This window comes from Fusarium graminearum, chromosome 2, assembly GCF_000240135.3.
Source record: "Fusarium graminearum PH-1 chromosome 2, whole genome shotgun sequence".
NCBI lineage: Eukaryota > Fungi > Ascomycota > Sordariomycetes > Hypocreales > Nectriaceae > Fusarium > Fusarium graminearum.
In genome coordinates, this window is record NC_026475.1 from 6650999 (window position 1) to 6673438 (window position 22440).

Below are 22440 nucleotides of genomic sequence, written 5' to 3' on the forward strand. Positions count from 1 at the left end.
ACCCTGCCCACGTCTCATTTGACTAGGGTTACCGTTACTATCCACATCTCGGCTACAGACACCCGAAAACGTCTCATTCCGCCGGGCACTATTAGGGTTGGACTTGAGAATCAACTACGGTTCAGCCACTCATGGATGAATACTGGGCCAATGCCAGCAAAAAGTATCGACGTGTGCGAATTTGACTGACCGCGCAAAGCTTCGTTGGAATTTTGCAACAACAAATCATGATTATTACGAAACAGTGTTTGACTCAGTGCCTGCCGTGACTGACTCGTTCCTTGCAAACTCACCAGCCTTGAAAGCAAAAGGACCCCAAAGACACAATCCAAAACAGTCACAAATGCTCCGAAAAAAACAGCAAAGCCTACCCTATTGCAGATTATATCCCACGACGAATGGCTTTCCTCGGAGGTTGAAACCTTAAATTGCCCTCAGGTAATTAATTTCATTATCTCACTTGTTACGTTACTTCTTGACTCAAGTCACCCTCTAACACAGGATCGCAATCTTTAGAGTGCCGATGCATCCTTTTGCGGCACAGCAATGGTTCGCGGAAACCCGGCATAGTAACCAATGACGTATGTTTGTTTGCGACATTGATACGAGAGGCGTATGCTCGTAAACGTGGAACCGAGTAAACGATATGGGCCAGATATGTATGAAGCCTTTTGGGTAGCATGGCCAGCCAAACGCGGGTAAAATATATTATTGGCACCTGCCAAATGAGGCAGACTACTAAGAGAATTTAACCAGCGGCCGCAAATACCTTGCAGTGGCCAGATTGTTGTGGAACGTACGGGGCCAAAGCAACGCAGCAATAACAATGACCGCGCTGATCTCGCTTAGACACAGCCACGCGTAGAGGCAATATGTAAGTGTTGAAAGCCGTTGAGTCGCGTGCAGAATAGAGTGTCATTAATTGTGCAATAAAAACAGGGCTGGTACCAATGAGCTGCAGGGTCTCGGCTACTATGGAGTATATTATGAATTGGTGCTGGAAACAGCATCGATCGGCGCCAAACTCGTCATCATTTATGAAACTCAAAAAGTCTAATGGGATATTTATGGAGATATTGTTATTGATTTTCGCAAATGTTGCCTTTTATGAGTAACTATCTGCAGTTTTGCACACCGATCCCTCGTCAACACTTATGTATCCGCCTATAGTGATCTCGCATGTTATCCACCCTGCTAAAGACCCTCAGACATTGTTGTCCTTCCTTGTCTTGCCAAGGGCACCGCACTGTTGGTTTGTGCTTAGACTCATGCCGAGCACGGTCCTTGCGAGTCGCAAAGCCTTTGGTGCCGACTTCTTGCAGGTCTTGAGCTGACTGAGGGCATTCTGAGTAGCGACAGAAAAAGCGCTTGAAGTGTTGCCGGTAATGCCGCCTAAAGTCCCGTCCGCTTTCAAAGACTGTGGCCGACTTGCAACTAGGGAATGGGCATTTGCTTGGCCGTGTGAAGGTGGGAAGGGCGATAAGCTGGCTTGGCACTGCGTCCAACAGTCCCGACGATGTGGTTATATAATTTTCGATAGCCGGGTTCGCGAAGTCAAAGTCGAAGCAAACAAGTGGTTCTTCGGAGTACAAAGTCTTGGTTGAATCCACCGTTGGTAGAGAGTATGTGGGGAAGTTGTCAAAGTCATAAGTTTCTGAGAGAAGATCTATTTCGAATGTTGGTGATTCATAGTCGTTTAGATCTGGGACAAAGTCCTTGGCAGGATCGGGAGACGCAACTCGATCAAAGAGGGGCAAGGCGCTCCAAGATTCGTAGTGAGATTCGGCCTCCATGTAAATCATTTCGAGGGTAGTCAAAATAGATGTTCAATATATTGGTTGGCGATGCAAAAAATAAAAAATAAAAGATGGCTTGAGCCTTGATGGGATGGGATACGATTGATAAAGTTTCTTATTCAGATCAAGTTTTATTAAAAGTGAAAGCTTCTGAAAGCCATGAAAATATTGTCCGAGAAGTACCGACAATTACAGTTTGCTACGGCAGTTTAAAAGGTATTCTTATCCGAGACGCGTCGGCCGGTACCTGTTTACAGTTTGATGCGGCGGCAGTTGAAGGTTTACTATGTGGCTACTAGTGTTAGTATGCAGATGCCAAAGTGGTAGTTGTGGTCTAGAAAGATTCCTAACAGAGCGCTTCCGAACGGTCAATGATAATCGATTCGAGTCTGTGGCAACTTACTGCAGCCGTGACAGTCTGCATAACACTCGAGGCTGTCTTCTGTGCAAGACCATCCATGTACATACTTTTGACCATGCATGGGTCTCGGTAGACAAAGATATTTCGAGACAAGACCCTGGCATGCCTCCAAAGCTTAATGTTGCTTCCGCACATCAGTTTTTAACATTGCGGCGCACTGATGATTCTTATTCTTCCGCGCAGTCGTACCACTCTGCATGCATGTCTGTATCTGATCGGCAGCAACTTCGGATAAGCCGCCGGTGAAAGGATGCACTTCTTGACTCGTAGGCAATTCAGTTGCTGCTGACCCCATAACTTGCCATGGGATTCCATGCCCCGTTTCACAAGTTACACGGTTGTATCGGCATATCTCTTCTCACATTTTATCACTCCTGTCAGGCCTGCCAGGCCTTTCAGACCCCTTGTTCATCCTGCTGAGTTGATTGGTGAGTTTCCGACCGGACACTCTTGCGAAGCTTATCTGACACGGCGATACTGAGGACAACTTCAGAGTTGTGAGCGTTTACGGCCACAACGCATGCAAAGCACTCTAGAGACGCGATAGACAAGGTACCTAATGCTTCATTTTTCGTCATCGGAGTGAGGGCAGAGTCCGTGAGGCGGGGTTGGGAGATCAAAGGAACTATCTGGCGGCTTCTACTCAACAACAACACTATATAGTACTCTCAATCATCACAGGTTTTCTCAATATTCTATCATCACAACCATCAGTTTCTTTTACAGGTCTATCAAAGACTTGAGCTTTAGAAGATGATTGACCAAGATTGGATCAAGAGCTTGCTCAACATCCCCGTCAGCCATGTTGCTGGGATTTTCGCAGCATCGACTGTTATCTACTTCCTCTCTTCCTGCTTTTACAACCTGTACTTGCACCCACTGAGAAAGATCCCGGGACCAAAGCTCGCTGCCATTGGACCCTACCTTGAGTTCTACCATGAAGTCATCCGGGATGGCCAATATCTCTGGGAGATCTCCAAGATGCACGATAAATACGGTAAGATGTGCAGAGATCCAACTTGTACAACACAAACGCTGACCATCACATCCTCAAGGCCCCATCGTCCGAGTAAACGCCCGCGAAGTTCACATCAGGGATTCATCCTACTACACTACCATCTATACTGCTGGTTCTCGCAAGACCAACAAGGACCCCGCCACTGTCGGTGCTTTTGACGTTCCCTCCGCCACTGCCGCCACTGTCGATCATGACCATCATCGTTCTCGTCGCGGCTACCTGAACCCTTACTTCTCGAAGCGAACCATCACCAACCTCGAGCCTTTCATCCATGAGCGTGTTACCAAGCTTTTGACTCGATTCCAACAGCATCTGGACGACGACCAGGTCCTCAGTCTTGATGGTGCTTTTTGTGCTTTGACCGCCGATGTCATCACTAATCGATTCTATGGCAAGCACAACGACTATCTCAGTCTTCCCGACTTCCACTTTGTCGTTCGCGACGGATTCTTGGGTCTTACCAAGATCTACCATCTTGCACGCTTCCTCCCTGGTCTGGTCACCATTCTGAAGCGCCTCCCTTACTCTTGTATCCGCATGATCGCACCTTCTGTGTGTGATCTTCTCCAGATGCGAGATGAGATTCAGGACCGCGGTGGTGAGGAGTTCCTGTCTAACAAATCTCATGAGGCCAAGTCATCCATCCTTTTCGGTGCCCTTGCAGACTCGCACATCCCCTCTCATGAACGAACCGTGGAGCGAATGCTCGATGAGGGTACCGTTATCCTGTTTGCTGGTACTGAGACTACTTCAAGGACACTGGCCATTACCGTATTATACCTCTTGACCCATCCAGAATGTTTGAAAAAGCTCCGAGAGGAGTTGAACAGCCTCCCACCTGTCAAGGACGGCCAGTATTCTCTCGCTACCCTAGAGAATCTCCCTTACCTGAACGGTGTCATCCATGAGGGATTCCGTCTTGCTTTTGGTCCCATTTCTCGCTCGGGACGTGTGGCTACTCAGGAGAACTTGAAGTACAAGGAGCATGTCATCCCTAAAGGAGTAGGTTTATTTTCTATCTCTCTATATCTATGCGTACTAACAATTGTCACAGACTCCCATTTCTCAGTCCACCTATTTCATGCACACCGATCCCAAGAATTTCCCCGAGCCCGAAAAGTTCAAGCCTGAGCGATGGATCGAGGCACAACAGAAGGGTATCCCTCTCAAGAAGTACATCACCAACTTCTCTCAGGGTTCTAGACAGTGCATCGGATACACGTAAGTCGATTCCCTTTTGCCTATTGGCACTCTCCGATTGGAGGAGAACACTTGCTAACATTTCAATAGTATGGCCTTTGCTGAGATGTACCTCGCCCTTTCTCGCATTGCGCGAGCTTACGACATTGAGCTTTATGACACCACCAAGGCCGACATTGACATGACTCACGCCCGTATTGTTGGCTACCCCAAGGCAATTCCAGGCAAGAAGGAACACCTTGGCGAAGTTCGAGTCAAGGTTCTCAAGGCTTTGTAAGGCGCATCTGACAAACTGTCTCAATATCTTACTGGATAACTCACTGTATCGGCATCGAATCCTGTTCCTTTTGTTCAGTCCATTTTTGGTATGCAAGGATGGAAGGTCATAGTAGCGACATCTGAACGTAAAATAAATTGTACCCTATTTAGACGCTCGTCAATTTAAACACTATTCATCTCAGGCAATGTATTGTGGGACGAATAACAGACCGTACACTTGTGACCATTCTATCAAACTAACTCCTTGTGGAAGTCTTCTCTGCATTACTAATAATATGTCTTTACTTAGAATAAGCTTAAGTATTATTTACATACATCAACTGCTTTGGACATGTAGGTTACTTGTGAAGGCCACTCATGTTAGCTTTAAGGGCACAATCAATTGTGTTTGATACATGTAAACCATTAACCTCACAGTTGAACATCGCGATTGTCCATCAAGACGGACTGGGCTTCATCTTGTAGTTTAGCATATAGAAAGTCAACTGCAAGTTTCTGTTGACTATGTGTCTTCACCAAATTAGTATCTATACTCTTTTCTGAACCTAGAAAACTGTTCACCTGGGACTTCCTCACTCTTATTTTTGTGTTGTTGAGAACTGATACTACGAGCGCTGATACATATAACGAAGCTCATTGCATGTAAAAATGGCCTGGTGGAAACTAGAGGCAGTTGTAATTATAGAAGTTCGGCTCTGGCCTGTCCAAGATCTAATATCAAGCCACATAAGTCATAGTTTGGGAAGTAAAAAATTGAATTGTAAATAGGTAAATTCTAATCAAATTTCCAAATACATTTATATTCAAACTACATTTACCCATCCAGTTCTAGCTCATATGTAATGTCTTCCTGTCCTTGGAGTACCACCGAACTCAAAGTCCACCCCAAAGTGTTGCCTTGACAATATCGCTCCTCGAGAAACCTATGTACCATTCAGAATAAACAGCAAATTACAGTTTGAATGCCAACATGAACTCTACAATACTCTTCAAATACGTCTGTACCTCTTCCTCGTTGTAGTTTGCATCATTATAGATGATGTTGAGGGTGGAAGCATCTCTCCAACTGTCCAGTCGGATTGCCCTGTTTGTTATTTTGTTAGTTATAGCTGCGATATACATTTATCGGACTCACAGATATGGCAAAGACTGGTTCACAACAAAGTCTATGCTCTCAACGGACAACACGTCCTCGCCTGTTGTAGTTCGCTTGATTTCGCGCGGAATGAAGCGTTCGTTGACACCGTCACTGATGAACAACTGTTGAACGATTGTTAGCATTTTAGGGACGTAATTTCACGAGATTTGGTAACCATACCGGGTTTGCTTCTGTCCCTTCGAACGGATTTGGTTTGCTAGAGCGGTGTTAGCTGATGCGATGAGAGAGCAACTAGTTTCACTCACGCGTTCAAATAACCGGCCTCGAAGTTATGGACTCTGAGGCCCAGAGCCTCCAGGAACGGATTTCCAAGCCATTGATCGTAACATTTCTTGATATCCCTGCAAGCCTTCTCTAGAGCTTTGACTTGAATCTCTTTTTCATCCTTGTGGCTCACTGCAATAGACTTCAGATTCTCGACGCGAACAACAGCAGCAGTCTGACACATGGCGTAGTATTTGCTGGCTATATCCTCACGCAGCCACTTGCGACCATCTACTGATGTTGGTGATAAGAAGAATTCGTCGTCTGAAAGATCAGTAGGCTTGAGATGGTCCAGCAGAGCGAGTATGATGGCAGCTTGGGTCAGTTGACTGATGGTATAGCCAGGGCCAAGGCGAGTCTTCACAGCCTTGATTATGGCAATGGAGTCGTCGGCACTGAGTTTGTAAATAGCACAACGAGGCAAAGCGAGCCCTGGTCGAAATTTCATACCTCGGCTTTTCTGTAATGAGAAGGTTAGTGTGTACTGGGAGAGATGAAGTCGGAATATCAACTCACATAATTAGCCACAAGAGCACTTGTATATTCTGTGCACTTGTCGTCGAACTCAGTTCCAAGAGTGCTTACGTCCAACTTCAGCGAGTCGACGACTGGAGGGCTCAGGTTCTTGATCTCTTGGCCCCATTGTATCTTGTGCGTCTCAGCGCTGTCGCTAAGGCCAATGTGATTGCCCACGAGGCGAAAGAGGTCCCCGATAAACTTTCGACAACCGATTCCGTCCCAGAACAAATGATTGCTGTGAAACAAGATATCGACGGTCGCGCCTTGAGGGATTGGTGTCGAGTCTGTAGGGACATCTGAAAGCAGGAAGAGCTCAATCGGCTTGGATGGTGTGTTATCCTTGGCTGCCGCTCTTCCTTCCTCCATCTCCGTCCAAAGGTCAATAGCACTCTTTGCGGTAGGTTGTACATGAACGCAACCCCTAGCCCAATCACGAACAGATTCGTCGCTCTCTGGTGATTCGTAGGAGATGATGGCAGCTACTTGATCATCCCAAGATACTGTACAAGCACTTTCGGGGTGCTCGAAACGTCCCTCTACCAAAGCCAGCTCGAACATGTCTTTGAGGTTTCGCAAAGTCAGCGTTGTTGAGGCTGGTGCAACATTCCGAAGAGAAGTAGCGATGAAAAGATCGTATAGAGATCTTCTGTTCTTCTCTTCCAGTCCAACAATTGCCTCAGCACCGACACACCGGCGTTGGACCTGACGAGGACCAGTTGACTCCCATCTGTAAAGTGCTGGTACCAAGGGTGGCAAGGCGGAGGATGAAGCGCTCATCTTGATGGTTGTAGGATGAAATAAGTTGCTTGCTTTTTTTTGTCTGTAGAATCAAAGATAAATCAGAGCTCTGTGTTATTAGAACAGCTCAGAAGATACTTGGCTGTCAAGTTATATTAATAAATAGAAGCCTTGTTTCGCAATCCGAGCCAACAAATGTTGTAGACTTACAGGGAGTTGAGGCACTGAGAGTCTTAGCTTACAATGCACTGTTGGGCCTTACACAACCCCCACTGACACGATACGCCTTAACTTGTTCAAAGTTTGACGTATTCTTAGTCTAGTCTGGCTGGCATAAGCGGACGGATCAAGCACTTATCCTTGCATCTCTTACCTACTTTTGCCATTCCATCATGTATTCAAGTTTTTCGACAAGGATTCAGTTTAGTGACACACATTGGTTCATCTCAATACGTTACAGACTTGAGTCGAAACATCTAGGAGGGCACAATGGCGAAAATGCAACGTTTGTTGTAAATGTCGGTTCTTCATTCCTTCAGTTTCCAGCGGCACCACAAGTCAGGGAAGGGATCATTCTTGTATCTCAGTATCATGAAGCAACCTACGACGAAAAGAGGTATAACATAATGCTCGGGTTTAGATAATTTAATATACAAAGCGCCAGATGAATCCACATGTAGCCCCACGTGCTTACTCCATCAGATCGCCGAAACTCTCGTTAAAGTATTATTATGCAGCCTTCTTATAATGGAGACAATGACCATCTGTATTACCAGATATCTATGTATGGTATCTATCTTAATAAATTCGAACTCAATATCGTTACTCCCTTAAAAGGTATTTAGACCTCAATGCCGACTGCAACCCTCAAGATCACCCCACTGGTGAGCAGCAACATCTTGGCTGTGTCGACGCCAATGGTGTTCACAAAGCTCACCGGTACAAACCATGTATCGTCCGGGGGCAGTCGACTGTTGTGGTAACAAATACCAGGGCGATACCATCATGAACCATAACGCTACCCAAATGTAGCCTAAAAGCTTGTACCATAGAGAAACTCCATCATCTCCGTCGTGTTCTGTGGCAATGGTGATGCGGCGCCATAGATCTTGGATCGTGTCTTCAATAACAATGCCGACAATAAAGGAGCCGAAGAAAGCAAGTGCCAGTACAGGTGGTTTTGAAGACGACGGTAAAGAAAACCAATCAACAGCTACGTGCACAATAGCTGATCCCAAGAACGAGCGAGGTTCAGGTAACGTTCGAGACGGCTGTGGAAGCCGCAGAGAGTATCGACAGATGGAACTACTGATGGTTGTGAGAGCCCTGCGAAAGTACTGGTGCCAGAATGTGCTAATATTGTGCTAATATTGTGCTAATATTGTGCTAATATTGTGCTAATATTGTGCCAGAAAACGTGTGTGGATGAGGAGAGTACCGGAACTTACCCCCAGAAACCTGTGATGGTGTATGCATCTAAAATGCTTCCAAACAGCGGCGGCCATTGTTGAGGAGTCGTAAAGCCAAGGAGGACCGAGAATATGACAAAACACGATTTGGTAAATTGATTGATACCCTACCTGTTATTTCCCAAGCAATAACCCCAACGATAAAATCAACAGTCCGTTGCTCGGCATTGGCGTCCAAGTACATGTATTCTGTTCCTTTAGTGAAAAGCCTCTGTGCATTTTCCTTTGGCGTTCTCATGGTGGTCGTGTAAACGATATCTAGAAGAAGATATTGCCACGCAATAAGTGACTGACGAAGTATAAACCAAGTGCGAGTTAGTTCTCATCCTTTGTCATGCTGGTAAACCGGGGGTGGTCACAAAGATCCTTTGCTTGTGATGGCGTTCCAGTCCCTCGCGAGTTGAATAGGACACAAACCACTCGTACACCGTACGATCAGAGGCTCGGAATACGGTTTTCCTTGCCAGGTCGTTGGCATCCAACGTTTCGAGGCCCAAGAAGTTGCAGTATTGTATTATAATCTGTGCCGTGAGCCCCAGAATGAAGCCACGATGGACTGCATTGCTGCTAAGTCCATCTGACTCTTGTAATAGTTTCCCCAATGGAAGGACAATGACAGGAGAGGCATATCGCACCAGAAAGGCAGGGCTAGCCTTGGTGGTTGAAATGATGATCAGCGCAGAATACGTACAAACGGCAAGCAAGGTTGAAAGGCAATAAAATATGTTGAAAGTCTGGAAGCCTTCTACCTGCGATCCGATACCTATCGCATTGTCGCTGGTGCTGGAAAAGATTCCGTCCGACTTTCGGTCCGATTAGAACTATTGCGAAGGCCGTGAAAATGAACCGCTTGATGTACAAAGACTAGAGGTCCAGACAAGTAAGTGAAAGAGCAATACAAGACAGATGAAGCCTTACTTTTCTCAGGCCTCGCTGGTGGACCTAGTAAAAAGCAAAATCTCGAAACGAACCAGCTGTGATGTGTAGAATGGAGGGCCTGATGAAAGGGCCAGGGGCCTGACATGGACATGGGGACAATAAATCGGCTGTTCCAATTATACGTAACTACACTTAAAGAACCCAGGACTCAATCTAGAATTCTTTGATAAAGCGAGCTTCACTTTACTATGTATAAAGTAAAGTTTGTAGTGTATACGTCCTTAGCCCTTCCTCATTTGATTACAGTTCTAATTCTTGTAAGACTTGGTGATGGTTAGGAGCCCCCTGTAAGTTTGTGCGCTCCTATGGCTCAAAATGACTCATTTCACTCTAGCGCATTGAGGATTGATGTACTCTGTACGTGCTGAGGTCTTGGACCCCTTCACCCCTGGCACAACAACATCAAGGTTCAAACAACATTACTAAATAAAACGATGCGCCGCGTTTCGTAGTGTGAGTCCCAAAGAGCTATTGACAGTTCAAGTCATTCATTCGTTCACTCACTCAGTATGGCTCTCGATCGTTTGTTGTTTCTTCTGGGCTTCTGGTTGGGCTTGGTTGGCGCCGCTCAAGCTGCGTTGTCGTCAGAACCGCTTCCGCCCAGCAAAGACCCGTGGTATACTGCACCTCCTGGATTTGAGAATACCGAGCCTGGAACAGTCTTGAGAGTGCGACCTGCGCCTGGAAACTTGACCAGCGTCACCAGCAATTGCTCTGCTTCTTACAACATCCTCTACCGTACGACCGATAGTCATTTCAAGCCCGCTTGGGCCGTCACCACTCTTTTGATCCCCGAGCTGGGTCCTGAAAGTCTTGCGCACCAAAAGTACCAACAAAGCGCGCTAATGTCAATCCAAGTTGCCTATGACTCTCCCGACGTCGATGCCAGCCCTAGTAACACTATGTACACCGCGAGCAATTTTTCTTCCATCTACTATGAAGCTGCTCTAGGTCAAGGGCTCTTCGTTTCTGTTCCAGATTACGAGGGACCCTTGGCTGCTTTTAGCGCTGGTGTCATCTCTGGGTACGCTACTTTGGACTCAATTCGCGCTGTTCTATCGCTTGGTCTGGGCCTCAACATGACCAACACGCCCAGTGTTGCCCTTTGGGGCTACTCTGGCGGTGCGTTTGCCACCGAATGGGCATCAGAACTTGCGGTACAGTATGCACCAGAGCTGATAACAGGACCCGTTATCGGTGCTGCGTTGGGAGCCCCGTTGGCCAATATCACTTCACTCCTGTACGATGTCAATGGCAAACCTGGAGCCGGTCTGGTGCCAAATATGTTGTTGGGTCTTACAAGCCAATATCCTGACGTCCGCAAGTACCTTATATCCAAACTCAACGATGATGGCCAGTACAACAAGACTGGCTTTCTCGCTGCTGAGGGTTTTACCATCAACGAAGCTGGCGTCGCCTTTTATGGAATTGATATCAACAAGTACTTCCAGAAGGGGACTGACATTCTCAGCGACCCGAAGATTGTAGCTCTTCTTAACCAAGAGGGCCTTCTGGGATATAACGGTACCCCCAGATGGCCTTTGTTTATTTACCAAGCTATCCACGACGAGGTCACACCTATAGCTGATACCGATGCTGTAGTCAACAGATATTGTGCCGTGGGGGCCGACATTCACTTCGAAAGGAATACTATCGGCGGGCACTACCAGGAAGCCGACAATAGCTATGAGGCGGCTTTTCAGTGGCTTTTGGACATCTACTCCGGCCAGCGTGACACAAAGGGTTGTGTCATCAAGGAAGTGACGAGAAACATTACCGGAAGTGTCCTACAAACACGTGAGAATGTTCAAAAGAGTGGAGTTGACTTCTGGAGATCTGCCTGGTAATTTCATTTCTTGACATCTCTGGCCATCGGCCTGGTAATTTATTTTTGGACTGCCGGTCATCGACTTGGTACGCCATCCCTTATATGTTTGGCCAGAACCTGTAGTGGTCTTATACTGTGTCTTATAAAATATTTATTGATCCTTTTCTATGAGTAACTTTATCTGTCTCCGGCGATGTAGCTGCATCTGTAAGATTCAAATAAATCATCCAAACACCAGCCAGGTAGCATTAATCGAAGAGGACCTCCAATCTGAATAACTTCGGTGTTGTTGAGTATTCCTGGTTTATTGAGATGGCTTTGATCAGCTCCCATTTCCCTTCAAGTTCCCTCCATTGTGGTCAGAAGACAAGGGAAGCATGAGGGTGGACTCATTTGAAGCACGATAATTACACTATCATAAAACACAGGTTTAGCTTGAACTGAAAAACCACTCATCACATTCACAGTAGCACCACTGGATAGATGTTGGGTTCAAGTAAGCCTCATGTTGCTCTGGCATCGCTACTTACCCCTTGCCGCAACAATATGCATCTTTTACACTTCATGCACAAACAAGGGCATGGTATCGTTGAGGCAATATCAGACATATAAATTAATTATAATATTGTCGGATACTGCGTGGAGGAAGGCGACTTCGTCTTTATGGACGTCAAGCCCTCCTGTAAGCCTCTTTTCAAGGTCCCTCAGGCTCGCAAGCTCCTTCTCAAGCTCTGGCACTATCCGGCCTAGCTTCTTAGATCGAAAGCGCCTTACGAAGAGCAAGAGGACCTTGTAGCTGAAGGCAATTAACCTGATGAGGCTGTAGTTATCGTCATATGGCCCCTCTCGGAGGCACCTTACCTTATGCCTTAGCTACTTTAGATCCTTACTGTAGTTACTAAGTAAGATAACCTGGTTTATGCCTTCTTTAGTAAAGAAATAGTCTTCTAGATAGCTAGGGATATAACTGTATAGGCTTTTTTATTGAGGCTGTATTATTATATAATACCTATGACATCGGTTAGCTATATGGAGCGATGGACTAGGGATTAACTGACAGTAAGTGCTTTTGCTTACACTTAACTTAGTGGATTAAGTAGGCACTTTAAAGTTGCTTGATGTTATATTGCAGGAGGAAGAAATACCTACTGTATATGTAGCCCAGGAGATGCTTCTTTTATTTGTAATATATATATTTTTTTTAAAAAAAAGTTGGCTATTAGGAAAACCTTATTTTAATATTTTAAGTTTTTAATCTAGATAGATCTTTTATTAAGAATTTTAAAGATATTAAGAAGAATAGGGCTCTGGCTTATAGTTATAAAAAAATAAATTATATTATCGGATAAATTCTTGTCATCGTGCGTATTGGATTGCAGTGTCCATGATAGTGTTGATTCTTAGCTAGGCTATCTAGCAGTCAGGCCGATCGTAACATACACTTCCAAAGCATTGCTGCCAGCTTTGAAGTAAGTATTGTAGAGATACCTTGAAGATTTTTCTATCAATATCCATTCTGGTAGGCTTCAGCATCCCTTAGAGTATCGATAGTCCTCATCACCAACTACATACTAATCTAGAATAAGTGAGAAGTGATCGAGAACAACGAAGATTTCGCCCGGCACAAACATCTAGCGAGCCAGCGTATCTATAAAAATGGAGTCCATCGACCCCAAAAGTCAGTTGCATCCATATCTCTTTGCAGATGCTTTCCTATAAGTTGGTAGGCAATGCACTAGACGCAATGCTCCTAACGGGAACGGCTCAGTATTTGGCAAACACGATGTCCACTGACGAGCTGAGAAGGATGCCTAACCTATTTACAGTGTTAAAGGAGATTATCAAGTTATTGGCAACTGCTACGCCTAAAATCTCGACGCAACGGCGACATCCCTCTGAAAATAAATCGGTTACAGGCTGAGAAAACATGTGAAGATCTGACTGGTAATACTTACCCTTCACATTTTAATGAAATCATCATGGTGGTGTTTTAATCATTGCCTACGAGTCCTACATAGCGACTTGTTCTTCTCAGATCAAATCGGTCACACTCGGCCTGGCGACAATAACCCTGTCCTCGTACCAAAAGACGTTGAAATGGCCTCGGCCCAAACAAGGGGTTTATTTAGGCGGACAAAAGACGGAAGACAAGTTTCCAGCCGAACGGGTCAGTTACACGAAAAGCCCTATCCACTTCGTTCCCTTCGAAATCTAAATTCTCTTATGTAACATCCGATTCTGATCCGGAGAAGCTTAAGCGTCACATCGACAAAGCATTTGTGGAAGCCTTCTTTGATCTGCCATTGTACTGTTGAGACTGAGGAGAACCGGGGATGATCTACACTTTAGTATATTTAATAGTATCAGATGCTGCGGATCAACTTCCGGGTTCCTTATCACAAAATTGGATGAGGAATTCAAGTGGCAGAGGGTAAGTTCCGGTGATTTCAAGATGACCGAGTGACAGCTTGGTATTTGCTAACCCCACGCCAGTGATGTCGCAGTTCATGATCCTTGGCCCGTGGGCCCCTGGCTAGTCTCGATATAGTCCGACATCCGGCTGGGCGTCTCAAGAAATCACTGCGCGCCCCAGTCTTTCAAGTTATTAAAAGAATATCCATCAGGGATCTTACGGGACCGTTGGAAAAGCTAAGAGTTTTTTTCGTCCTTGGCTTCTAGAAGGAGGAGACAGCCGGTTTGACAGGCATCCCCAAGCTCGTATTGATAGACTTAACAGCTAAGAAGCCGGTGTAGATCCACTAATTAACCCTTGGTATAAGTCTGAATGGACAATTCTTCGTCTCGTGTCCCAGCGGTATCACTCTAGCCTAGACTTTTAGCTCCCTGGAAGTGATAATAGGGAGATTGATCCATGTAGCCCATCGAACGCATCGTACATAAGACAGCTGGTATCGCACTCTTCTAGATCTCTTCTACTCATCCCTCGATACCTATCGCTATCAGGTTTAATACCACGTCACTCGTTAAGACATTATTAATACATTCGTTATAAACACGTTCGTTAAAATGCTCCCCCAGACTCTCTTCACTCTGGCTTTGGCCGCTACATCCTTCGCCAGCCCTCTCGCTCGCGCCAACAGCGCCTGCAAAGATCCCGTCGTCCGCAAAGAATGGCGCGAACTTACCGGCGCTGAGAAGGCTGAATACCTTCGCGCTGCCGTCTGCGTCCGTAACCTCCCCAAAGAGAGATACAGCCACATCAACGCCGTCACATCCCGTATGGACGACCTTGTATACACCCACTTCTCTCTCAACACCGAAATTCACTTCGTCGCCAACTTCCTTCCCTGGCACCGTTGGTTTGTCCAGCTCCATGAAGATCTGCTCAAGACCGAATGTGATTACAAGGGTGTTCAGCCTTACTGGGACTGGACCATCGACGCCGATAAGAAAGACATGAAGAACTCGCCTCTATTCGACGCCAAGACAGGTTTCGGTGGTGACGGCCAGCGCACTGATAGCGATGTCCCTGGCTTTCAGCGCTGTGTTGTCGATGGACCTTTTGCCAACACCAACTTGACTCTGGCTATGGGATGGCCTGACATGAACACTCCTGGTGACCGTCTACACTGCTTCACTCGCGAGTTCAACGGTGGATTGGGCAGAGACGAGAATGGTGACCAGATCCTCGGCGATATGCAAATTGACGCCTACAACTCCAAGGTCATGAACACCATCTACGGTTTCGACAATTACGCAGACATGTCCGGTATGCTTGAGGGTCTCCCCCACGCTCAGAGTATGTTCTCTCTCCCTCAATTCTTATGTTTATGCTAACAAATTGCCAGTCCACAGTATCATCTTTGGTGACATGGGCCCAGCTACTTCTCCCAACGAGCCTCTCTTCTTCCTCCACCATGCCAATGTCGACCGTGTTTGGGCCAAGGTAGGCTTTTCTTCTATTCCATTTGGAGTTGTACTTTTACTAACAATTACCAAAGTGGCAAGGACGCAATGACACTCGTCTATCCGACTACACCGGCTTCCGAGTCAGCCAAACAACCATTCCTGCCACGATTACTGATACGATGCCTGTTATGGAGCTTGCTGAGAGTGAGCCCGTTGTGAAGGATTATATGGATACTCTGACTGGTCCTCTTTGCTACACCTACTCTGATATGTAATCGGGGGGTGACACAACTGATCTTACGTAGCGACAATATTTTGATTTCAAATACCAAGCACCACATTACCAAATAAGCTCATCTTCGCTCTTAATGTAACATAGGTTTAACGGTGTCGTGACTATTCTTGCCCAGTTGTAAAGACTCCATCCCTGATAAGCTGGCTCAGCTTCTTGTTGCTCTTGATGTACCGAGCCAGATCAGGCCTCTTTTGAACCAACATATCAGCCACCATCCTTCCAAATACAATCTTGCCTGACATGTTGAGGTGTGTCCGATCTCCCTCAATCTCGTTGTATTTATCCGCGTTCTCTTGGCCAATAGCATTAACATACTTGGTGCTTGCGGTGTTGAGGTCCAGATATTTGACTCCAGCCTTGTTCGCGACGCCAATGGCGGCATCTCGCTCTTTGCTAAGATTCTCGACCACTTTTCCGTCTTTGAAAGTGCGGCGGGTGAGTGATGTGATAATAATCTACAAACGTCAGTCATGAGGCTGGGATATCGAAGTTTTAACTTACCGCAGTTCCACCTGCTGCCTTGACCTCACCGATCATAGTGGAAAGGTTGTCCGAGTATTGTTCCAGAGTGAGAGTCTTTTGATCATTATGGCCGAATTGAATTGTCACGATAGCTTCGTGCTTAGCCTTTTGAGTCTTGACGTTATCTAGCGCAGCATCCCACAAGCCCAGGTCTCTGAAAGAAACGGTGGTAGCGCCGTTCTTTGCAAGGTTGATTCCACCTCCGGGCTTCTTGGTTCCGTTGAGGAGTGCATCACCCCAGCCTCCGCCTGTAGCAACAGTCGAGTCTCCTGTCAGGATGAAGAAGGGAGATTTCGCAGCCTGAACACCTCCAAAGATGCTCAGGGCAGCACAAGCAATGGCAGAGAATTTCATGATGAGTCGGGGCGAGTCAAATGTTCTTGTCTAGAGATGTGAATTCATGAGCGTCGCTACTGGAAATATCATCTTCTTGTATTGATTTAATTATGTACCCCAATATTTGCCTGAACACCCATGAGTCGTTTGCCTCTTGGTGGTCGAGGAAGTGAAATATTCCACCAATACTCATCTTGAATTGACTTTGGGGGCACCGATGTTAAGGTTTGCAGGGGCAGCATTCATTTTCATAATCCAAGTCATCTGACCATGTGCTGCTTCTGCATGCGGAGAATCAATGACAATCAAACTTGAAACAGTAGGTAACGAAGCGGCTGGACTGTACCTCGGCTTTCGTGTTCGGTCTTGAATAGCCCGAGTTTCGACGCCAGTAGGCACAGTCCTTTAACATTTTATCGATAAGATTGTCTAATCTAATCTTATCTCATTGTCTCTTATCAGTTCCTGTCCAAATATTGAAGTTGTGCTCTTTGTCTAGTGTCGAGATGTTGAGTGTTTTGTATAAATAGAATAATAAGAAGGTGAAATAGGTTTTCTTATTTTCTATATGGATTTCTTGTTTTGAACCAGGTTGATGATGAGAGTGCTCTTTGACCTAATTAACTTGTTCATTTTTGATGAAATGCATTCAAATGACTACGCAACCTCACAATTGATCACGCTTTCCACTGATATACAATTCTGGTACTCAAACATCACTATTGGCATTATGATATATGAGCCCAAACTCTTGGTATAATTATGAGCGTTCCAATGATTAGGCCATACAGCTTGAAGGCCTGATTGATGAAGATGTTGAGCGCAGTAGGGTAGGTCAAGGTACGCGTCTCATGTGGATAATCGAGAAAATTGGCGAGGATGGATATCGGAGGATCCGGGACTTCCAGCCAATAATCGGACAGCATCGCGTGGACAATCGATAGCCAAGGAAGATCCCTTAGCCTCTTTGGATCCATGGTTACCTTGGTAGCTACACGAAGACATGACAGCACATGGACAAGCCAGGCCTACTGAACCGGTAATGACGTGTTTCAAATTCATCTACTCCCTACAAACTCTGTACCTAAATATGGATTAAGCATGAAAACCAATCTGCTTTAATTGCCCGTAGATTGATTCCGTTCTGGTGAACCCGACCTCCCGCGCGACACCGTCCTTTCTAGCGTGATTCCATGACCAGGCCAAGCATAAAAATAGAATCAATACGGCCAAAATGGTCTAGAACAGCTCACGCGCCAGGGTAAATACGAGCCCAAAGGGGCAAAAAGCAACAAGTAAAAAGGGGCATAATTTCCATCATCCCATAATAAAACCAACTTTCCGTCCCAACTTTTTTGCCTTTTTGTCCTCTTGGCTCTTTAACTGTCACTCGCTTATTAATCAGTTATTTTCCTTTTTACTATCTTTAATTCACTATGAAGTTTTTCAGTACTCTCAGCACCCTCGCGGTGGCTCTCATGATGACTGGTGAGGCCGTGGCCGGCACCTACAAGGGTTTCAGCATGGGCGCCAACAGGGCTGATGGTGTCTGCAAGTGGGAGGCCGACTGGAAGAAGGATTTCCAGGCCATCAAGAGCTGGAACAAGGGTTTCAACGCTGTTCGTCTGTACTCTGCCTCTGACTGCAACAGTAAGTGTTTCGCATTCTCAACAATAAACTCTTTTTACTTACACTCTTGTTTAGCACTCGTCAAGGCCGTCCCCGCTGCCAAGGCCACCGGCATGAAGATCCTTGTCGGTATCTGGTCCACCGACGATGCTCACTTTGGCCGTGATAAGGCCGCCCTCCTCAAGGCCATCAAGCAGCACGGCACTGGCTGGATCGCCGCCATCAGTGTCGGATCCGAGGATCTCTACCGCAAGGATATTTCCCCCCAGAAGCTCGCACAGCAAATCTACGACGTCCGAGGCATGGTCCACCAATACAACAAGGCCCTCAAGGTCGGACACACCGACACCTGGACCGCTTGGGTCGACGGCACCAACGACGTCGTCACCAAGGCCTGCGACATTGCCATCACAAACGGTTTCCCCTACTGGCAGGGTGTTCCCATCAAGGATGCTCTCCGCCTCAAGACTTTCCAGAACTCTTACTGGAACGTCAAGAAGCACGTCCAGGCTGTCAACTCCAAGGCTACTGTCTGGGTTGGTGAGACCGGCTGGCCTACCAAGGGACCCAACTACCAGAAGGCTGCTGCCACGACCGCCAGTCTGCAGCAGTACTACAACAATGTCGGTTGCTGGCTCTGGCAGCAGAAGGATGCCAGTGGTTTCTGGTTCACTGCTTTTGACACACCTGCCCAAACCACCGAGGTCGAGAAGTACTTCGGTGTTGCTAACCAGGACCGCAAACTTAAGTTCAGCCTTACTTGCTAAGCGTTATTGCGGGTTTTCCATGTATAAAATGTAATTGACCATATACTGTTGTCGCTTGTCAACTCAAATGTATTTTCATTCACTTGTATAAAAAAGTACTTAGATCCAATACATAATATCACGGACCGACTAGGTACATCAAATAGTTCTCCCGTTTGCCTGTGCGGTCATTCATTTCCTTAAGCCTTCGTGCTTCCCGGGGGGCCCAAGTAACTCTCTTGCGTCCCACACAAGTTAACAACAATCTTTTCCAACAACATGTTTGCATGATTGAGTCGGAGCTTAAGGCCATGCACACCAGTCTTCAATGCTCCTAGCTTATGCTTCCGCATCCACACATTGTCCGACGCAGCATAGAACCACCCATCAGCCGATGCCCATCCCTTATCTGCAGCCTTCTTCTCACTTTGCGGAGTCCTCCTTTGCAGATTGTATGTCTGAATTTGGCTTTCATCAAGCTGTACATCGTAGGTCAGGATGTCCTCAGATGATAAGTCAAGAGTTGTGCCAAAGTAAAGCACCAATTCCGTTTTGTCAGTTTCGCTGAGTGTGAAGAACGGGTATTTTATGTAAGGAATCGCGCTACTGGTCCTTGTTCCGGGAGCGAGAGCCACACTTCCAGTCTTGAGTCTGCCTGTGTCAGGAAGGATTAGATACGGCTTCTCAATGTGGCAATCAGTCGCTGGTATTGAGATGAAGCAGCCCTGTTCCACAAACCCATGGAATGAATTTTGGACTTGTCGACCATCGATGGGTAGGTGAACTTGTTCAAAGTCTCCTTCACGTGATCGCACATCAATAAGAACCTCCTCTTGGAAGTCTTGAGGCACTTGTGACCAATCGATGGAAACTTGAACTCGCACATCATCTTGGCCAGAAACCAACACTCCCTCGGTTTGTGATAAGATGATCCAGGGATAAGGTGCAGAAGTTGACCAGTTGATAGTCGGAACTCCACGAGTAAAGACATCAAACCACCTGGAATCGGGTCCATACCGACTCATTGGACCCAAGGTCAGGCCAGGAACAAGATCTCGCCTGCTTGGATGCGTTCGTTCTGACTCCTCATTGATGCGCCCTACTCGCACGCCTTCGTGACCTTCAACCGCAACTCCCATCTGTCCCACAATGGGGTTCGAGTTTTGGCGCCGCTGGACGAACGATAGACCACTGATCATGTCTCGCGATGGTGCATGCCAAGTGTCTTCATATCCGTAATGTGGTTGCATCAGGATATGATTCCATTTCCCATTGAGTAGACTGTGGAATTCCTCTGACAGATCAAAATCGGCGTCGAAAAGATCCAAGACCTCTTGCGCAATCTTGTTGGCGGAGTTACGTCTCTGGCGAGCGAAGAGTTTGTTACGCGCTTGGTTGATACGCAAAGCAGTATAGATATACGAAGCCTTGGTCGGATGAAGAATGAGCTGGAAGGATGCAGCCTTTTGGTCTTCAGAGACCTGTTTATGTAACGTCTCCGCATGTTCAAGAAGAACCTTCCAGCGGTTGAGGATGGAATCAGCTTCACTGTAGTGCAGGATTGAGAACGTCTCTGGCTCGATATGCTCGTGTTTTCTCAACGATAATAGCCTGTCGTGTTGATGCCAAAGCGAACCGATCTCACCTGCGAGGTCAGCCCCGAACTCACGCTCAGCTGCACGATGGAAGAATTCGGGAAGAGTATTGTGCTTGATGCTGTTGACGTCCCATGCCAAGGCCAGAGCGAAAGAAATAGGGAGTTCCTGAGGTTTGAGGTCGCCTACATTGAACACCCAGATCTGTCTGGCGTTGTGGTGATAGGCTTGCTGGAGCTGATGCCACACTTTGCCCTTTGTGCCTTGTAAGTAACAATCTTGCCACGAAGAGACATAGACTCACGAGAGAGTTTGTGTTGATCCACTTGTAACTCCGAGGATCACCAACGTATTGCAGATGGTAGTAAACCTGGCCTACGTCAGCTAAGACCACTTTGTACTCGATTGTGAACTTACCCCTGCTCCACCTTTCCTCTTGGATTCCTCAGTTGTCGGAAGTCGACGGATTGTGCCAAAATTGTCATCTTGAAAAAGCAGTGTGACATCTTCTGGAACAGTCAGACGCCCCGTTTCAAACATGGACTGAACTTCCTTGTATATAGCAAACAGTTCTGCTGAGAGTCAGTAACAGCGTGGAGGGAGCCTTTGGGTGACAATACGAACGAGGAACAGCGTCTTCACTTCCATAGACCTTCTCAATAACTTTTCTCTGGGTCTCAATAGCATCCTGCACTACAGAAGCAGGATCTTCTGCCAGCATCTTTTTATCATATTCTCCTCTGATCCCCAGAGTAAAGTATGAATCGCAGTTTTTGGCCCTGCTCGCGCCATGCTCGAAGAACTCGGTGATTTTCTGCTTGTTGGTCAACCAATTCCAACTTCCATCTGGATTATCTGCAAACCATTCGTTTGATAAGCGTTGCATAGGCTCGTGATGTGAAGTCGAAATGACGATCCCGTATTCGTCTGCAAGCTTTTGGTTCAGAGGGTCATCAGTGAAGAAAGAAGCTCCTGGGTTGGGATAGCCGGGCCACATCGCTGGCCATAAGAAGTTGGCCTACACTGTCAGCATCCTGTCATGGAGTAGAGAAGAGAGATAAGAACAGACCTTGAGTCTAAGAAGGAGTTCAAATACAGTTGAGTAGAACTTGGAGTTGTATCCTCCGAACGTTTCCCTCACCCAGCCAGTCAAAGCTGGGGCTTCGTCATTGAGGAAGATACCTCGGTGGCGCACAGATGGCTCGCCATGAACAGTTTGCTTTCCGATAGCATAGATTTCAGTATGATGTTTCGGTGGCACGTCAGCCCACCAATACCATCTGTCCCGAATCAGTTCAACCATCTACCTCGATCATCCACAGAGGTACTTACGGAGAGACACCAATTTGCTCCGAGAGAGTGTATATACCAAAAATAGCACCTCGCTTATCGCTTCCAGTGATGATCAAAGCCTGCTCGCATGCTCCAAGCTGTTCATTGAGGATACTCGTAGTGAAGGATTCCCATTTGCCATCGATCGCCTCTATATCCAACTTGCCATTGTCTACTAGCCTCTTGATGAGCGCACTCGAGCCAATACTGCCAACAAAGATAGCCGTCTTTGTATTGATCTGTACATAGTCTTCCTCTGAGCTTAGCAGGACCACAGGGCTGGGATCCCCTTTCGTTACACGGCCAAAGTCTTGTGCCAGGTCTTTTGCGGCGCGGATGATACCAGGGTCATCTGATTCGTCAATCACAATTGTTGCACCAACGAGGGGGATTGACCCAGCTGACGGGCCGAATTCGATGATTTTCTCTTCGAACATGATGAATATGCACAACGGAAGTGTAACATGTCCTTGTTTCTCATAACA

At 46.5% G+C, this 22440-nt stretch overlaps 9 protein-coding genes across 9 annotated transcripts; 4 read left to right on the forward strand and 5 right to left on the reverse strand.

Annotated features, from left to right (window-relative positions):
* Window positions 1-1063: 1063 nt before the first annotated feature.
* On the reverse strand, window positions 1064-1819 carry FGSG_03536 (uncharacterized protein; the record flags this gene model as incomplete). Its single annotated transcript, XM_011323871.1, has 1 exon — window positions 1064-1819. A coding segment is annotated over one exon (674 nt), but the record flags the coding sequence as incomplete, so codon positions are not given.
* A 1111-nt stretch (window positions 1820-2930) lies between these two features.
* FGSG_03535 (trichodiene oxygenase) lies at window positions 2931-4898 on the forward strand. The gene is made up of 4 exons (XM_011323872.1): window positions 2931-3214; window positions 3273-4237; window positions 4290-4456; window positions 4526-4898. The coding sequence occupies exons 1-4, from the start codon at window positions 2971-2973 to the stop codon at window positions 4710-4712; spliced, it is 1563 nt and encodes a 520-aa protein (XP_011322174.1). The 5' UTR covers window positions 2931-2970; the 3' UTR covers window positions 4713-4898.
* Window positions 4899-5665: 767 nt separating this feature from the next.
* On the reverse strand, window positions 5666-7433 carry FGSG_03534 (uncharacterized protein; the record flags this gene model as incomplete). The annotated part of the gene is made up of 5 exons (XM_011323873.1): window positions 5666-5798; window positions 5850-5974; window positions 6033-6069; window positions 6119-6597; window positions 6723-7433. 5 exons carry the CDS (start codon window positions 7431-7433, stop codon window positions 5666-5668), a joined length of 1485 nt encoding a protein of 494 aa, XP_011322175.1.
* Window positions 7434-8242: 809 nt separating this feature from the next.
* FGSG_03533 (uncharacterized protein) lies at window positions 8243-9101 on the reverse strand (the record flags this gene model as incomplete). Its single annotated transcript, XM_011323874.1, has 3 exons — window positions 8243-8747; window positions 8843-8852; window positions 8975-9101. The coding sequence occupies 3 exons, from the start codon at window positions 9099-9101 to the stop codon at window positions 8243-8245; spliced, it is 642 nt and encodes a 213-aa protein (XP_011322176.1).
* A 1210-nt stretch (window positions 9102-10311) lies between these two features.
* Window positions 10312-11649, forward strand: FGSG_03532 (uncharacterized protein; the record flags this gene model as incomplete). The annotated part of the gene is made up of 1 exon (XM_011323875.1): window positions 10312-11649. One exon carries the CDS (start codon window positions 10312-10314, stop codon window positions 11647-11649), a length of 1338 nt encoding a protein of 445 aa, XP_011322177.1.
* Window positions 11650-14597: 2948 nt separating this feature from the next.
* Window positions 14598-15821, forward strand: FGSG_03531 (uncharacterized protein). The gene is made up of 3 exons (XM_011323876.1): window positions 14598-15390; window positions 15440-15537; window positions 15593-15821. Exons 1-3 carry the CDS (start codon window positions 14658-14660, stop codon window positions 15773-15775), a joined length of 1014 nt encoding a protein of 337 aa, XP_011322178.1. The 5' UTR covers window positions 14598-14657; the 3' UTR covers window positions 15776-15821.
* Window positions 15822-15896: 75 nt separating this feature from the next.
* FGSG_03530 (uncharacterized protein) lies at window positions 15897-16671 on the reverse strand (the record flags this gene model as incomplete). Its single annotated transcript, XM_011323877.1, has 2 exons — window positions 15897-16250; window positions 16297-16671. The coding sequence occupies 2 exons, from the start codon at window positions 16669-16671 to the stop codon at window positions 15897-15899; spliced, it is 729 nt and encodes a 242-aa protein (XP_011322179.1).
* Window positions 16672-18028: 1357 nt separating this feature from the next.
* Window positions 18029-19198, forward strand: FGSG_03529 (uncharacterized protein). Its single transcript, XM_011323878.1, has 2 exons — window positions 18029-18303; window positions 18358-19198. The coding sequence occupies exons 1-2, from the start codon at window positions 18090-18092 to the stop codon at window positions 19047-19049; spliced, it is 906 nt and encodes a 301-aa protein (XP_011322180.1). The 5' UTR covers window positions 18029-18089; the 3' UTR covers window positions 19050-19198.
* Window positions 19199-19228: 30 nt separating this feature from the next.
* FGSG_03528 (uncharacterized protein) lies at window positions 19229-22392 on the reverse strand (the record flags this gene model as incomplete). Its single annotated transcript, XM_011323879.1, has 6 exons — window positions 19229-20878; window positions 20928-20993; window positions 21041-21195; window positions 21248-21641; window positions 21693-21903; window positions 21956-22392. The coding sequence occupies 6 exons, from the start codon at window positions 22390-22392 to the stop codon at window positions 19229-19231; spliced, it is 2913 nt and encodes a 970-aa protein (XP_011322181.1).
* Window positions 22393-22440: the final 48 nt, after the last annotated feature.

Bases quoted from the DNA above. Each gene is read 5' to 3' on its own strand.
- FGSG_03535 (XM_011323872.1), top strand. From the start codon at position 2,971: ATGATTGACCAAGATTGGATCAAGAGCTTGCTCAACATCCCCGTCAGC. The intron at 4,238-4,289 runs GTAGGTTTATTT...CAATTGTCACAG, and splicing joins AGCATGTCATCCCTAAAGGA to ACTCCCATTTCTCAGTCCAC. The intron at 4,457-4,525 runs GTAAGTCGATTC...ACATTTCAATAG, and splicing joins AGACAGTGCATCGGATACAC to TATGGCCTTTGCTGAGATGT.
- FGSG_03531 (XM_011323876.1), top strand. From the start codon at position 14,658: ATGCTCCCCCAGACTCTCTTCACTCTGGCTTTGGCCGCTACATCCTTC. The intron at 15,391-15,439 runs GTATGTTCTCTC...ACAAATTGCCAG, and splicing joins GGGTCTCCCCCACGCTCAGA to TCCACAGTATCATCTTTGGT. The intron at 15,538-15,592 runs GTAGGCTTTTCT...CAATTACCAAAG, and splicing joins TCGACCGTGTTTGGGCCAAG to TGGCAAGGACGCAATGACAC.
- FGSG_03529 (XM_011323878.1), top strand. From the start codon at position 18,090: ATGAAGTTTTTCAGTACTCTCAGCACCCTCGCGGTGGCTCTCATGATG. The intron at 18,304-18,357 runs GTAAGTGTTTCG...ACTCTTGTTTAG, and splicing joins CTCTGCCTCTGACTGCAACA to CACTCGTCAAGGCCGTCCCC.